Source organism: Squalius cephalus (assembly GCF_949319135.1).
Source record: "Squalius cephalus genome assembly, chromosome: 2".
In the NCBI taxonomy this organism is placed as follows: Eukaryota; Metazoa; Chordata; class Actinopteri; order Cypriniformes; family Leuciscidae; genus Squalius; species Squalius cephalus.
This window is the reverse complement of record NC_137123.1, coordinates 9,830,375-9,845,761: the sequence shown is the minus strand read 5'-3', so window position 1 is coordinate 9,845,761 and position 15,387 is coordinate 9,830,375. Positions and strand designations below refer to the sequence as shown.

The following is a 15,387-nucleotide window of genomic DNA, read 5'->3' as shown; positions in this document are numbered from 1 at the left end:
GTTGAACAGGAGTGGTGCAAGAATTGAGCCTTGAGGTACTCCGCATGTCATGGATGTCCACTCAGACTTATGGTCGCCTATACTCACATAATAACCTCTCCCATCTAAGTATGACCTGAACCATTTTAGGACTATCCCAGAAAGCCCCACCCAGTTTTCCAGCCTGTCAAGAAGTATGTTATGATAAACAGTGTCAAATGCAGCACTGAGGTCGAGTAGTACCAGCACTGATAATTTGCCTGAATCAGTATTTAAGCGAATATCGTTTATTATCTTTATGAGCGCTGTCTCTGTGCTGTGGTGCGGTCGGAAACCAGATTGAAAATTGTCAAAGTATCCATTCAAGCTCAAGAATTTGTTCAGCTGATTGAAGACAACTTTTTCAATGATCTTGCCTATGAAAGGAAGATTTGAGATCGGTCTATAGTTGCTTAATATAGTCTTATCCAGATTGCTCTTTTTCAGGAGGGGCTTGACAACTGCAGTTTTCAGGGAGTATGGAAAACTCCCAGAGCGAAGTGAGACATTTACCACTTCTAGGAGATCTGCTTCTAAACTGTTTAACACACTTTTGAAAAATGATGTGGGAAGTGTGTCAAGAGCGCATGTTGATGTTTTAAGGTGCTGTACAGTTTCTTCCAAAATTTTGCCATCAATTTCTTTGAAATCAGACATAGTAACTACTTTCTCGGGTGGTTTGATCTGTCTGACCTCAGTGCAACTCAAGGATGTGCTGATCACCTTTCTGATATTACTGATTTTCTCAGAGAAGAACGAAGCAAACTCACTACACTTGTTCACTGAGAGCATTTCACTGGGAATCTGGCTTGGAGGGTTTGTCAGTCTCTCTACAGTAGCAAAAAGAGTGCGTGTGTTGTTTAAATTGCTGTTTATAATATTTGAGAAGAAAGTCTGTCTAGCTTTGCCTAGTTCCATATTGAAAGCATGAAGGCTGTCTTTGTAGATGTTATAATGGACTACAAGTTTAGTCTTCCGCCACATGCGCTCTGCTTTTCTGCATTGTCTTTTCATATTTTGCACTGCTGTTGAGTCATCACAACATTGATTTGATCTATAACCTGATACTTGATCTGAAAAGTTTGAGGCAAACTGCTCTAGACTGAGAATCTTCAGATCAAACTGATTTACATGTCTTAATAATAATTGAAAATGTTCTTGTATTTCAGAATGATCTCTATTCTGATGCGTCACAAAGCGTTTCAGTCCATGATAAGCCTCTTTCTGAACCGGATTCAGCCAAAGACGCTCTGTATGCCAGTGTGAAACCCAGAAGTTTCAGAGGAAAAACTCCTGAATCCAGAGATACTGAGGAGATCCTGTACACAACTGTCCAACATCACAGAAAGACAAAGATGAAGAGAGCAGAGGAGAATGAATGTCAATATGACGATATAAGAGTTCATCAGCCTGATGCTGCAGTGAGGTGAGAAAAACCAACTTAACCAACACCAGCTTAACCAACACCAGCTTAACCAGCACCAGCTTAACCAATACCAACTTAAAGGGACACTATGCAAGTCTGAGTGTTTTTTCTCTACGAAGCTCCCCCTAGTGTCTGGTAGTATAATGCTTTCAAACACTCTGTCATAAAAACGAACTGTTGTCCCTCCCCCCTCGCCACGAGCAACCCAGCTGATCAGCTGTCAACCCAGCTGAGCAGAGGAACCGGCTATTTCAAAACCAGTTATGTCTACCGAGGCAAGTAAAGCAATACGTTCTTTCCAACTGATGGCAATTTTTTTTTTTTTATTGTGTTGTCATGCATACTAGTATTTTTACCGGGAACGAACGATATGAACGAGGCGAACTACTGCTTTCCTGTTTGTTTGTTTTTGGGAGAATGGGCATGAGCATAAAATATATATATATATATATCGGAGGCTAATATTTGTCTAAAGTTATATTAGCAAGGTCTATAAGTTCATCTGGTAGAATGATGGTTTACCTTTGCTTGTCTAAGAAAACATCAGAACGTTTTTTCTAGCTCGATCATGATATGTGCAACATTTTGCGCGTCTGATATTGCCTACTATCAGACGCGTTGACTTAGTGACATAAAATAAAAGTGTAAGTTACACAAATAAAACCGACAGAGGAACGGCCAAACAACTACAGAAATCAAACGTGTTTGCTAATGACAATGCTAACATCAAAGTTATAGTATCTAGCGTAACGTTACTAGTAAGCCCGTAACAGACAGCGATCATAATAAAAAACCTTTACAGACAATAGCAAACATCCTGAGGTCGCAAATACTTGAAATTTAAATATTAAACACGGTTTATTCCAAAGATACTTACAAGTGCAACAGCAATAAGGCCAGGTCAGCATCCGTTTTGCAGGCTTCTGTTTCTCTCAGTTCTCACCATTCTGAAAAAGCCGGTCCGATATTTACTCGAGTCTGACTTCTTGCTTGGTCAGTCTCGTTTCCTCTTTCGTTGGTCCTCCGACAAAGATTTCCTAGCTTTCTGCTTCTTTTTTTACAGGCTCAGCCATAACTCAATCAATCGTTGCCCTTTGCTTATACATAGCCGGTGCTTGAATGGGGGCGTGTACGTGTGCAGTGCCGTCAAGCAATTCGTTACATCGCGAGACCTGATATCACGCGATACTTCCTGACGCCGACCCGCCGGCCCAAAGTTGCAAGTGAGTTTTTTCCGCTCTCGGGCACCAGGGGGGTGCGAAACCACCACCATTCAACCCGAAATAAGTAATATAACCATTCCTAAAACAGTCTCACCCCAAAACGTCACATACTGACGGGTCTTGACCATACGGCAACATACGACGAAAAGGGTACCCCTAAAACGTCCATATGTGACGATTCGGGTTATGGGTAGGTTTAGGTATGCGTTAGGGTACTGCTAGGAGGCGCTGCTGGTGCGCTTATGTCTCCGTCTCATATGGACGTTTTAGGGGTACCCTTTTCGTCGTATGTTGCCGTATGGTCAAGACCCGTCAGTACACAACGTTTTGGGGTGAGACCGGGCTGCCATTCCACTGACTCCGACGCTGTTCAGTTAAGGTTAAAAAGTTACCTAGTGTCCCTTTAACCGGTACCAATTTAACCAGTAATTTAACCAGTGCAACTTAACCAGCACCAGCTTAACCAGCACCAATTTAACCAGTACTATCTTAACAACCACAGATCATATAATCTGGGCTATAATATTGTTGTGCTCCTGTTTGTTTTGATTGTTTAGGCGATCTACTGTTCAGATTGTGGAAGATGCATCAGTGATCTACAGCAGCGTCAAATGAGAGATAGAGACCAGCGAACACAAAGCCTGTGTTCAATCATTTAATGAACGATTGGTTATTGGTGGATGATTGTATAGTTATGGAATAATTTACCTTTCAAATATAATTTATTTTCATCTGTTCAGACCTCAACCAATACAAACAGGTTCATCACCCACATTAAGACTCATTTGTTCTCTTTGACCCTTTGTGAGAGAATGACAGTAATTGTGTGCTGGACTGATGTAAAGTCTGTTTCTTATTTGTATAATTTTTTGTGTGTAATTTATATATAAATTAATTTAATATATATATATATATATATATATTATTATTTTTTTTTTTTTTTTTTTTTTTATCTGTTAGTATAGAGTTTGTTCTTCAGATTGGGGCTGTAATGAGTTAGCTCAAATGGGGAAATTTTAATAATTAATTATTAATATTTGGGTCAGTTAATTGGGTTATCTTTAGTTTCACCTTAACTAAATTAATATTACAATCAATTAATCAGTTCGTCCAACGAACTCTTTTGATTATTCATTTATTCTAAGAAAAGCGTATTCATGGCCACCAAAAAAAATTTTCTTAGCCTGTACAGCGCTTAGAGCATGTAACAAGATCAAGATCGTAAAATAGACTTTGTTGCAAGCATGCAAAATATGTGTTTCAAATTAATATAAAAGAGCCCATTGAGATAAAAAAAACCCACAAATTAAATAGTATATATTACTGTTGTAGAAACTAAAAGTTATAGTGTTTGAAACAGTGGGTTGCCATGACATAATCATATCGAAATTCATTCTTCTGTTAAGCTGTCTGATAAATAAAATATTTGGTATTTATGTTTCTTTGTGTGGTGTGTGGAAAAACAAATACATTTGTAAGGAACATTTCTCATTTTATTTAAACAGGTTTTATCCCAGTAACGTCAGTAAATTACCTCAGTTTTCATGAATCCTGTATCATGTGATCATAAACGGACGGCAAAAGCGCTTCCTCGAAGTGAGCATCACATGTACACTTGGCTAATTCATGGAAAGACCCTTCACTTTTGTTTTCGACGACCCGTCGATGTTGAGTAGCGTGAGTGCGTGACACGTCACCGTTTCGCAAAATGAATGAAAACCAATCAAATTTATTTATTTTTTTATTTTATTTTTTTATTGAGAACATTAAATAAACAAAGAAGGAAACAGTCAAAATGTAGAACAAATAAACGAAAGGGAAAAAAAAGACGACACAAGACAGGCCTAACAAATCAGAATATCAAAGGAAAAGATTAAAAGACTTACATATTTAAATTGTTTTTAAAGTCTTCTTGTTACAGGAGTCAGAGATTGTCTCAAAGTAATGTTGTACTTCAGTAAGCAAAACATGTGGTTTCTGACCTGAAAATGTACATTTATGTAGGCTATATAAAATTTTGTTAGCAAAAAAAGATTAAGAATATTTTGTTTTTGTGTAATTGCTCTTTTTTCCAATTAACAATTCCAAACAGAACATTTTCCCAAAGTAGAGAAACCAATCAGATTTAACGGTGTGTTAGACTAGTCAATATGACGCAATGCAGCATTACACATAATCTGGGCTGGGTTTCCCGATAACGTTGTCTGTTAACGCGCTACGAAGACTCGTAAGGTATAACTTAACTGAAGGTATACCATTGATAGGCGTGTTCCCTGAATCATACCTTAGAAAGCTGCTTAAGATATACCTTTTTACGTGCGACGTTACCCGGCGCTGTCCGTGACGATGCTGCTGAATTGGTTGATATCGACGGCTCGAGAATCAATTATTCTCTCGTGCAGGGGCTGTTTATGTGAGAAAGCGGTGTTCTTTATAAAAGAAGCACTTCAGAAATAGTTGAAACTGCATTTATTAGGACTCATGGTATATTATAAAAAATAATCCAAACTGTAATAGCCTATAATAGCCTAGCCTACATATTTTAAAATTGGATCATATATTGCTGCCATAACCATTTCAAATTTTACATGCTTTCTTCTTTTTCCCATTTTTGTTCACTGAGGTGGAGCTGCGATGAAATAGTGTTCTTGTAAATACTTTCCAGCATTTCAGTAATAAAAGCGTACATCTTAGGCATGGAATTTTGAATCTCTTCTTGTAAACTCAGAGATGTGGATTCAGACGGCAATTAAATTACCACATGACCTGTTTGTCAAAAAACAGTATAGGTACTAATTTGGCCAGGGATTTTAACGCGGGTTTGGGTTTATTTTTTTAATCACGTAGACAGTAAAGAAGTAAAGTCTATTCTGTGTCCTACCTCACTTTAGTGATGTTACTTGGTATCATCCAGTATGCAGATTGGCCAGTAACTGTTGTTGTCTCTCTGCATCTAACTACTGCTTCCAACTTGAAGAGCAAAGCTGCAACATGTGTGCATGTTTCGGCAATTCCTGCCATATATGTGCAGTGACCAGAAGTTATAGCCCCTGATAAGTTGATGATGGCCCAGGGCTTGAGTGGTGTGTCATTCAGCCGTTGCGAGTGCAAGATCTGTAGACAACAACTCACTTTGGCTGTAGTTCAGTAATATGTCAGACAATTTGTTTCATGATGATGACTTATTTTATTGGAACAATGTTTCTGTTTTATTGTGTTAGGTATTGGTTTGTGTAATTAATAAAATAAAGAAAAAAATGCATGAAAAGAGGGTAGTATTACAATTTATTTGACACGTTCAAACTAAACAAACCATCCTTAATCAGGCACTGATGATATACAGTTAACATGACATTATCATCATCATCATCATTGCAGCAAACATACCTTTGCTGTCACTACTGTGTTGTCGCAGTCCTTCGGTAGGAATGTAAATAAATCCTGTACCCAGCCATTAGTGAAATGTCCGTGGGCTTCCAGAGATTTATAATTTTTTTTAATTATTCACTGGTATTTTGTGCTTATACCATAAACAAGATAATTGACAATGTCTAAATATGAGGATGGAGGTAGCAATGCGGGGTCAGCACTCCAACTTACTGCAGTCAGCTCATATGGATCTATGTTCTGAATGGATGACAATTTCTCCAAATAACGGTCCCTGGCATCTTTATCGAGTTTATCTCGGTATGGCCTTTTCTCAGTTTTCTTTTGCTTCTCCAGGTTTGCGAGTTATATTTACTTCTTATCTAGATAGTTATCTTATTAGTTATCTTAGTTATTTTATTTACTTCTACTCCTGTAATCTCTTTAATTCTCAGTCAGTAGCAATACCTCAAAAATGGCGCCGCGGTGATGTCACACACAACAAACCCATGTGTCTGACAAAGACCGATAGTAAAAACGTAGTAAAAGTTTTTGAGAGAGTTCCACATGTAATATTAGCTATTTCTTATGCAAACATGTCAGCCAATCACAGGCGTTTACACTGAAGTCTCACAGCAGACACGCCCCTTCAAAACAGAGCGCTCAAATCAGAGGCTAAAATCAGGCTTGGAAAAATGCCTTTTATTTATAAATTATGACAATTTTTTATGTTAAAATCATACTAACATTATAAGGGAACCCCAGGAAACATTATAAAATAATAAAATAATCCAGTGTATGACCCCTTTAAAAAAAAAAAGAAGAAGCAGAAGAGCCCCTGTAGACCATGGAATAAGAATAATAAGTGCTGGTCCAGATGACATTTTTTTGTGTGTTTAACTTAATTAAAGTTAAATTAATATGCACATTTAAGTAAAAATATAAAAATACTGATAAAAGGTTTTGTATAAATAAAATGGTTAGGAATCATAATTGCTTCAAGTGCTTTTTATTTAATGATGTTTTAATAACAAAGTTAAGATAATTAAACCTAATTAAACACGAGTGACACACATTCAGTTAATCAACCCAATCAACGAGATAAGAGGTATATATACTGCAGACTTACCTCTGTTCATTGACAGTTTATCAGCATCCCTCCACCACCCCATCTCCTCACTTTGATTTTAATAATCTCTTATTGGATGTAAACAACACAATCCAAAATACAATGCAATAGTTCTAGATTATTCCTATCACAAACGGGGGTAATACTCTGGGTTCGGGCCAAAATTCAGAGCCCAGAACCTTCCCCTGGACAGCACGCCAAATACGCATGATCTTTACTCTATTTAATTTGATGTAAGTGTGAACTCGTGAATTCTGAAAGGTGGAGGGGAGGAGGGCGTAGCGGGGGGCCTCCAACATATATTTTGCCTAGGGCCTCCAAATGTCTAGAACCGGCCCTGCACAGCCTCAGTGACGTCAAGGCTGTAATGCGATTGGTTGTCAAGGAACACATGATAAAAGTCAGCTGTTACACTTTACAATGGTAGATCCTCAGATCCTGGTCTCTCCCAGTAATAAGACCATCTCTGGTATAAAGCAGGCTTTAGGTGATCGTCAGCTCCTAACGTCTGGTCTGAAACTGCTGGCCTGAAACTGCTGTCACGTATATAGTTCTGCAGTCAGACACATCTCGTCTCATATGTGCTCGTTCAATCCCTCAAACTGCCACCAGAGGTCACCATCTCCTGCGTCTGACATCAACCTTGATGAGCTTCACCTGTAAATCACTATCATTCATCTACATTCATCCTCACATTTATACATCTTCAACTTACAGAAAAAGATCATCATTTCTGTTTAAGTAGGTTTAGTTCAGTAATGTTGTTCTCTTGTTGAGGGAGGGACAGTGATATTTCCGTCGATGGGCGTTCGTTAATAAACAGTGTTAACCACACAAAGCTTCACTGTAAAGCTAAAGTGCTTGTGTTAAAACAGTCAGTCATTTGGTTGCTGTTGATCTGATGAGCTTCAACACGGTAAGACAAACACACTCTTGCTTAAATGATTATTGCTCATATAACATACGTGTCTTTACATGAGAAATGATAAGAATAGGGTGATTTACATATACTTGTTTAAGAGATGAATATATCAACGCAAGTATTCATTACTTCAATGAGCTCATTGTTTCTGCCTTAAATTATTACATTGTTTAATTTTTTGTGATTAACTGTTATTTTGTATATGTACATTTCTGAAATAGGGCCTACATAACTTATTAATGTGAATTGAATTGAATGCTGTATTATAGATATATGTTATGCTGATGTGGGTCAGAATGGCTCCTCCTCTTCCTCTGATCTTCTTTCTGCTCATGATTCACGGTGAGTCTCTCTTACATTCACATTAGAAACACTCTGATGTTTTATTTAAGGCCTCATGAGCGGCTGATCTGCACTTTCTTCTGTCCTGTTCTCACATATTTCTCTCTGAAACAGGAAGTTTGTGTTGAACATGTCAAACACTCCTTTTAGAAATGTCCAATAGTCTTTTGCTACTTGCTGGTCAGTGTCACATGGTTTAGGGGGAGGGACTTTCTCAAAGTTCAGAGCATTTGATTGGACAAAACTCTCTTCACTCTGTCTGTAAATTTTCTTCTGCTTTTCAGCAACACCCTCCATCAAAGCTCATCAGGGCTGCCAACTTTTGAGTTTAGTTTGGAGTGATGATTATGAAAGGGGGATTGATGGGGTGTAAAAAAAAAACCTTCATTTTCAATCTCTTTCTCGAATTCAATTATTGTGATTTGATTCCGATTTGATTCAATATCGATTAATTTGGATAAACTTTAGGTACAATAGATACATGTTTATTTTTCTCAAGGAAATAAAAAAATTCACACATTGCTGTAAACATACAGAGCCCTGTCAGCTATTATTATTAAAGGTCAAAAATAACAACTCTAATTAAATATAATGTGTTTTTATTATACTAACAACAAAATAATATTGTAGTGATATAGGTAAAAATCTAATAAATATGTAGGCTAATATAGTGCACATATTTAGCAAATGGTCTCTATAGATCATTTTTCTAGCCAACTAATGTGCTTTGGTCAGTAAATGGCTTTCCTGGGGTAAATGTAATGTTATGCTTCTCCAGCGTTATGTAACGTTATGTGATGTACTTGTTCTCCAGCTGTTTTATTGACTTCTTTCCACGGCTGAAAAACACTGATTGATCGATATTATGTGTGAGGTGTTGCACACACAGAAGAGGCTGTGTTTTCTGTAATTGTGGTAATGGTAACATAATGGTATGTCCGCACTGAAAGTAGGGCTGGGCGATTTAAATCGCGATATTGTTATGCGCATCTCGTCAGTAAAGCCGGTTCCTTGATTAGTAGTAAATCACCATCACCTGCTTTCAGATGAAGCGGCATTCACTACAAAGAGCCGTAGTTAACTGACAAGCTGAGCCATATCGCATTAATATCGCGGACGTATCGCCAGCGATAATTAATGCAATATGGCTCAGCTTGTCAGTTAACTACGGCTCTTTGTACACAGCAAAAACTCCAGTGTTAAATTAACACTCCTGGGAGTGTATGAGTCCACACTCAAGAGTGTTTAAGTTAATGAGATAATTAAGTGATTAATTTAGTGATGATTGAACATTATTGAAGACACCTGATGTTAACAAGCAGAATCACTGAAGGAGAAAATCACAAATTGTAAGTTACCGTTATGACGATCAATGGTTGCTTTAGTTGGACTCTTGACCCATATATTATTAACTTTAGATTTTGTTTGTCTGTTGTTTCTGAATTATAATCACCAGTTGAACAAAGAAAAAAGTGATCTGATGGTGTTGGTTATGTTATGACAATCATCATTTGAACTTGATCACTGAACTCATTAAAATCCTTCTTTCTGACTTCGATTTATGTTGTTGGTTAGTGAATCTGCATAAATGCCCAGAATTTTTGATATAATATAAAGGATTTCTTAAAAGTTGTTTAAAAAAAAAATCATTATTTTAAGCACACACAGATGTCAAGATTCAGTCTATGCATCTCAACAATGGTGAGGAGCAGAATATTCAATTAGGAAAAGTAAATTACATAGACAATTCAGATCATAATTTATTCATACCGCAATGCATGATGGGAGCCATTAATGAGTTGTGATTGGTGGCAGCCACTGCAACATGCTTTATTATTGTCACCATTGTTGAGAATCACAGGCTGATTATTGATGTCTGTGTTTTAAATTAATTTATCTGAATGTCTTTTGATCAGAACAATGTTTATTAAATATTTTGAATTTTAAGTAAAGTACTGATAATCATAGGCTGAAGAATCACTAAACTGCTGCTAACAAGTTAAACCAAACTATCTCAATAAGTTTCCTTTTTCAGATCACAGCATGATTATGTCAAAACATAACCAACACTATAAGATAACATTTTACTTTGTTAATTTGACTGTTATAAATCAATAACAGCAGACAAACAACAGTAAATATTAAAGTAAACATATAATGCTCTAGAGCCCAACTAAAGCAAACACCCATCACCTTAATGGTAACTTACAATTTGTGATTTTCTTCTTCAGTGATTCTGCTTGTTAACATCAGGTGTCTTCAATAACGCTCAATCATCACTAAATTAATCACTTAATTATCTCCTCAGCCCTAAATGCCGCTTCATCTGAAAGCAGGTGAAGGCGATTTACTACTAATCAAGGAACCGGCTTTACTGACGAAATGCGCATAATATCGCGATTTAAATCGCCCAGCCCTAACTGAAAGGTAAATTTAAATTAAATTGTATTCTTGGTTATGTCTCCAACAAATTAATAATATGTTCACACTTTCAGCCTGTTGGAAATTAAGTTTTATTTGTGTTCAAGTTTACGCATTAACCCCAGGCAGAATTAATTAACTTAAGGAATTAAGAGTTATCTTGACTTTAGACTAATAACTGCCCTTTGAATGTCTATGCAAAAGTTTGTTATGCCAGGCTTTCAAAAATAAAGTGTGTTTATTATACCAGGCTGTTCGTTTTTGGAGATTGAAGTGTTCATGACACAAGCATTATTTTATTTCATTAACCCTTGTATGGTGTTCGGGTCTGTTGGACCCGTTTTCATTTTTTATCAAAAGAAAAATTATACAATAAATTATTTTTTCAAACTGAGACTCATTGGCCTCCCAGCCAGCACAGGCATGTGGGGCCCAAATGGGTTTGACCTGGGCTATCTAACTGGGACCCAGCCAGTTTTGTCCTCGGTTTCCATGTAGGCCCCACATGGGTTTGCCCAGATGAAATGAACACTGCTTAGTGTGCACAGTACAGGCTGTTAAATGTAACACTTAATCAGTGTTGGAGGTAATGAGATAATTAAGTGATTGAATAATGATTGTGCATTAATGATGAACACCTGCTGTTAACAAGCAGAATCACTGAAGAAAAGAGAAACACAAGAACTACTTCCAGCCACAGCCTTGGATGAAATCAACTGAAGATAAAATACATTACATCTCTCAAGATCAGATTAAACAACTCCACAAACAGCATTACCAGCTTCACTTATTACTAACCAGACTGACTTTATTTATGTCAGACGTTTACAGAAAAGAATTAAGAAGAGGTTTAGATGTTGATTACTTATTTGAAAGTAATAGTTTGATTTGATGTTACCATTGTGGCGATCAGTGTGTGCTTTAGTCAGGATCTTGACTTTTTAACATTAGTTTTTCTCTGGCAGCTGTATCTGTTTGTTATGATGAGAACAGCAAGAGAAAATATAATGTAAGCTGATTGATGATAAGAGTATAATCATCATGTAGTGGCTTAGCTCATTGATTATGTGTGAGGTTTATACTGGTAGTATGTTATTCATTTTTTTATTGTTGTGATTCTACAGAAAGAGAATAATAGAATTTAATCAGAAAGTCAAATGATTTTTTAACACACCATTTACATATTTTGGGCTCCTGTGAGATTTACTCGCACACAGACACCAAGAATCAGCATATGAATCTCAACAATGGTGACATGTTTCATGCTGCAATGCATTCTGGGAGCTATGGATAAGTTTCGTATGATGCACTCAGAATGCATTGCAGCATGAAGCATGTCACCATTGTTGAGATTCATATGCTGATTCTTGATGTCTGTGTGCGAGTAAGTCTCACAGGAGCCCAAAATATGTAAATGGTGTGTTAAAAATCATTTGACGTTCTGATTAAATTCTATTATTCTCTTTCTGTAGAATCACAACAAAAATAAATAAATAAATAAATAACATACTACCCATATAAAGCTCACACATAATCAATGAGCTAAGCCACCACATGATGATTATACTCTTATCATCAATCAGCTTACAGCATCTGATTATATTTTCTCTTGCTGTTCTCGCCATAACAAACAGACACAGCTGCCAGAGAAAAACTAATGTTAAAAAGTCAAGAGCCTGACTAAAGCACACACTGATCGCCACAGTGGTAACATCAAATCAAACTTTGTAGACGTCTGACATAAATAAAGTCAGTCTGGTTAGTAATAAGTGAAGCTGGTAATGCTGTCTGTGGAGTTGTTTAATCAGATCTTAAGAGATGTAATGTATTTTATCTTCAGTTGATTTCATCCAAGGTTGTGGCTGGAAGTAGCTCTTGTGTTTCTCTTTCCTTCAGTGATTCTGCTTGTTAACAGCAGGTGTTCATCAATAATGCACAATCATTGATCAATCACTTAATTATCTCATTACCTCAAACACTGATTAAGTGTTACATTTAACAGCCTGTACTGTGCACACTAAGCAGTGTTCATTTCATCTGGGCAAACCCATGTGGGGCCTACATGGAAACCGAGGACAAAACTGGCTGGGTCCCAGTTAGATAGCCCAGGTCAAACCCATTTGGGCCCCACATGGCTGTGCTGGCTGGGCTTGGCTCATTTTCTGTGAGGAATATATATCAGAACACCTTTTCAATGAAAACACACTGTACACCCCCCCTACACATTTACATTACACACAGGATGTTCGGGTCCACTGGACCCGGGGCTAATAAAAGTATGGAAATTGTAGGTCCTGTGTACCTTTACTCTGTCCTCCTCCTGTCAGGGCCTGCTGTTAGTGTGTGTATGTTCTTGTATATGGTTTATGAGGACACAAATGTGTATAATGACATGGGTATTACAACGTAAACATGGTTTATGACGACATCTGTGTCCTCATACTAAAACATACTAAATGGAGTTTTTTGAAATTCAAAAAATGCCAAAAGTTGTCTGTGATTGGTAGGTTTAGGGGTAGGGTTAGTGTAGGGGGATAGATTATACAGTTTGTACATTAGAAAAACCATTATGCCTATGGAGAGTGACCGTACACCACATATCCAAGTGAGTGTGTGTGTGTATGTGCATGTATATGTGTGTGTGTGTGTGTGTGTGGGGGTGTGTGTTTTGTGTGTGTGTTGTGGGTGTGTGTGTATGTGTGTGCATGAGTGTGTGTGTGCGTGCGTGTGAGAGAGAGATTGTGTGTAAGTGTGAAAGAGTGCTAGGGTGAGTTTTGTGTTTCTACTCCTGCCATTCCCACATGAGGTTGCAATTCTTAAATGTGATCTAACAAAGGTAAAGAGAAAATATTAACCATATATGCTGTTTATATTGCTTGTAATTGGGATGAAGTAAACATCTGTTGAGTATTTTAACATAACATTTTTGATTGTGTTCAATTAAAAACCCAAAAATGCAGCGGGTCTACCAGACCCACGAACACTGGCTGAGTAACAAAATATGAACACCACACAAGGGTTAAAGGAGTAACAGCAGGAGCAAAAAATAACAGCAGGAGTAACAATAACCATTAGATAGTTTTAGGACAGAACAGTCGCTAAGATTTAAAAATGAAATGTGACAGGGCAAAACTGCTGGGGTGAAACTGCTGGGGCTGCGGTCCCAGAGTGTGAGCATAAGAGGAGGAAGAGTATGAGTATAAGATGAGGAACAGTATAAGTATAAGAGGAGGAAGAGTGTGTGTAAGAGGAGGAAGAGTATGAGTATAAGAGGAGGAGTATGAGTATAAGAGGAGGAAGAGTGTGTGTAAGAGGAGGAAGAGTGTGAGTATAAGAGGAGGAAGAGTATGAGTATAAGAGGAGGAAGAGTATGAATATAAGAGGAGGAAGAGTGTGTGTATAAGAGGAAGAGTATAAGAGGAGGAAGAGTATGAGTATAAGAGGAAGAAGAGTATGTGTGTAAGAGGAGTATGAGTATGAGTATAAGAGGAAGAGTATGAGTATAAGAGGAGGAAGAGTATGAGTATAAAAGGAGGAAGAGTATGTGTATAAGAGGAAGAGTATGAGTATAAGAGGAGGAAGAGTATGTGTATAAGAGGAAGAGTATGAGTATAAGAGGAGGAAGAGTATGATTATAAGAGGAGGAAGAGTGTATAAGAGTAAGAGTGTGAGTATAAGAGGAGGAAGAGTATGAGTATCAGATGAGGAAGAGTGTGTGTATAAGAGGGTGAAGAGTGTGAGTTGGAGAAGGAAGAGTGTGAGTATAAGAGGAGGAAGAGTATGAGTATAAGAGGAGGAAGAGTGTGTGAAAGAGGTGATGAACGAAGAGGAAGAGGAAGGTGTGGAGAATGTTGTCAAGGCTGGATCTGCTTCAGGGTTTTTCTCTTCTCCTGCAGAGATGATATTCTCCGGCCGGACCGACATGAAGACGTGAAGCTGAAGCAGAATAAATCTCTCTCACTGACCTTGATTCTGCAGTTGCTCAACTCTTCTGACTGTACTTTACAGTAACATGCTTTTCATTTACAGTTTTTTACTGTAACCTTTTGGGCTTCTGCAGTTGGTCACTGTATTTCACAGTATGCAAATGCTGAATATACAGACATTCCATACTATACAATATTCAGTGCAATACTATACAGTACTTGCAGTGCATACAGTATTTAATCACTCACCACTGTCAGGTGTCAGCACTACTTTATTTTTACATAATTGCAAAATTTGTTTACTTTGTTACAATATATAACTAAATATTTCTCCTGTAACTGCACCCTTTGGATTCTGTGTTCTCCATTCTTCATGTAGTGTCTAACGAATGATCTGTAGTGTTTCTAATATTGACTGATGTGTGTAAGATCTGAAAGCATTGTTTGATTTTGCCAGAAGAGTCAGAGATTCTCTGAATGAGTTTTGAACATTTGCTTTTGTGTTTAAGGTTTTGAGAAAGTGAGTGATGGTTTCAAGAAATGTGTTTTAGCAATTCAGAAAAACTGTAATTGTGCAGCTTGTTGTTTTTGGCTGATTTCTTGGTTCTCTCTTC

The 15,387-nt window shown here is 37.4% G+C and overlaps 1 protein-coding gene across 1 annotated transcript in view; it reads left to right on the top strand.

Moving 5' to 3' along the window:
• Positions 1 to 8,060: 8,060 nt before the first annotated feature.
• LOC307149048 (B-cell receptor CD22-like) overlaps positions 8,061 to 15,387 on the top strand; it is a gene marked incomplete at its 3' end in the record, with an annotated part of 41,184 nt that continues 33,857 nt past the window's right edge. The window contains exons 1-2 of the mRNA XM_079855077.1: positions 8,061 to 8,078; positions 8,354 to 8,426. Of these exons, the coding sequence (XP_079711203.1) occupies positions 8,064 to 8,078; positions 8,354 to 8,426 (88 nt within the window). The 5' untranslated portion in view covers positions 8,061 to 8,063. The remainder of the gene's footprint in view (positions 8,079 to 8,353; positions 8,427 to 15,387) is intronic.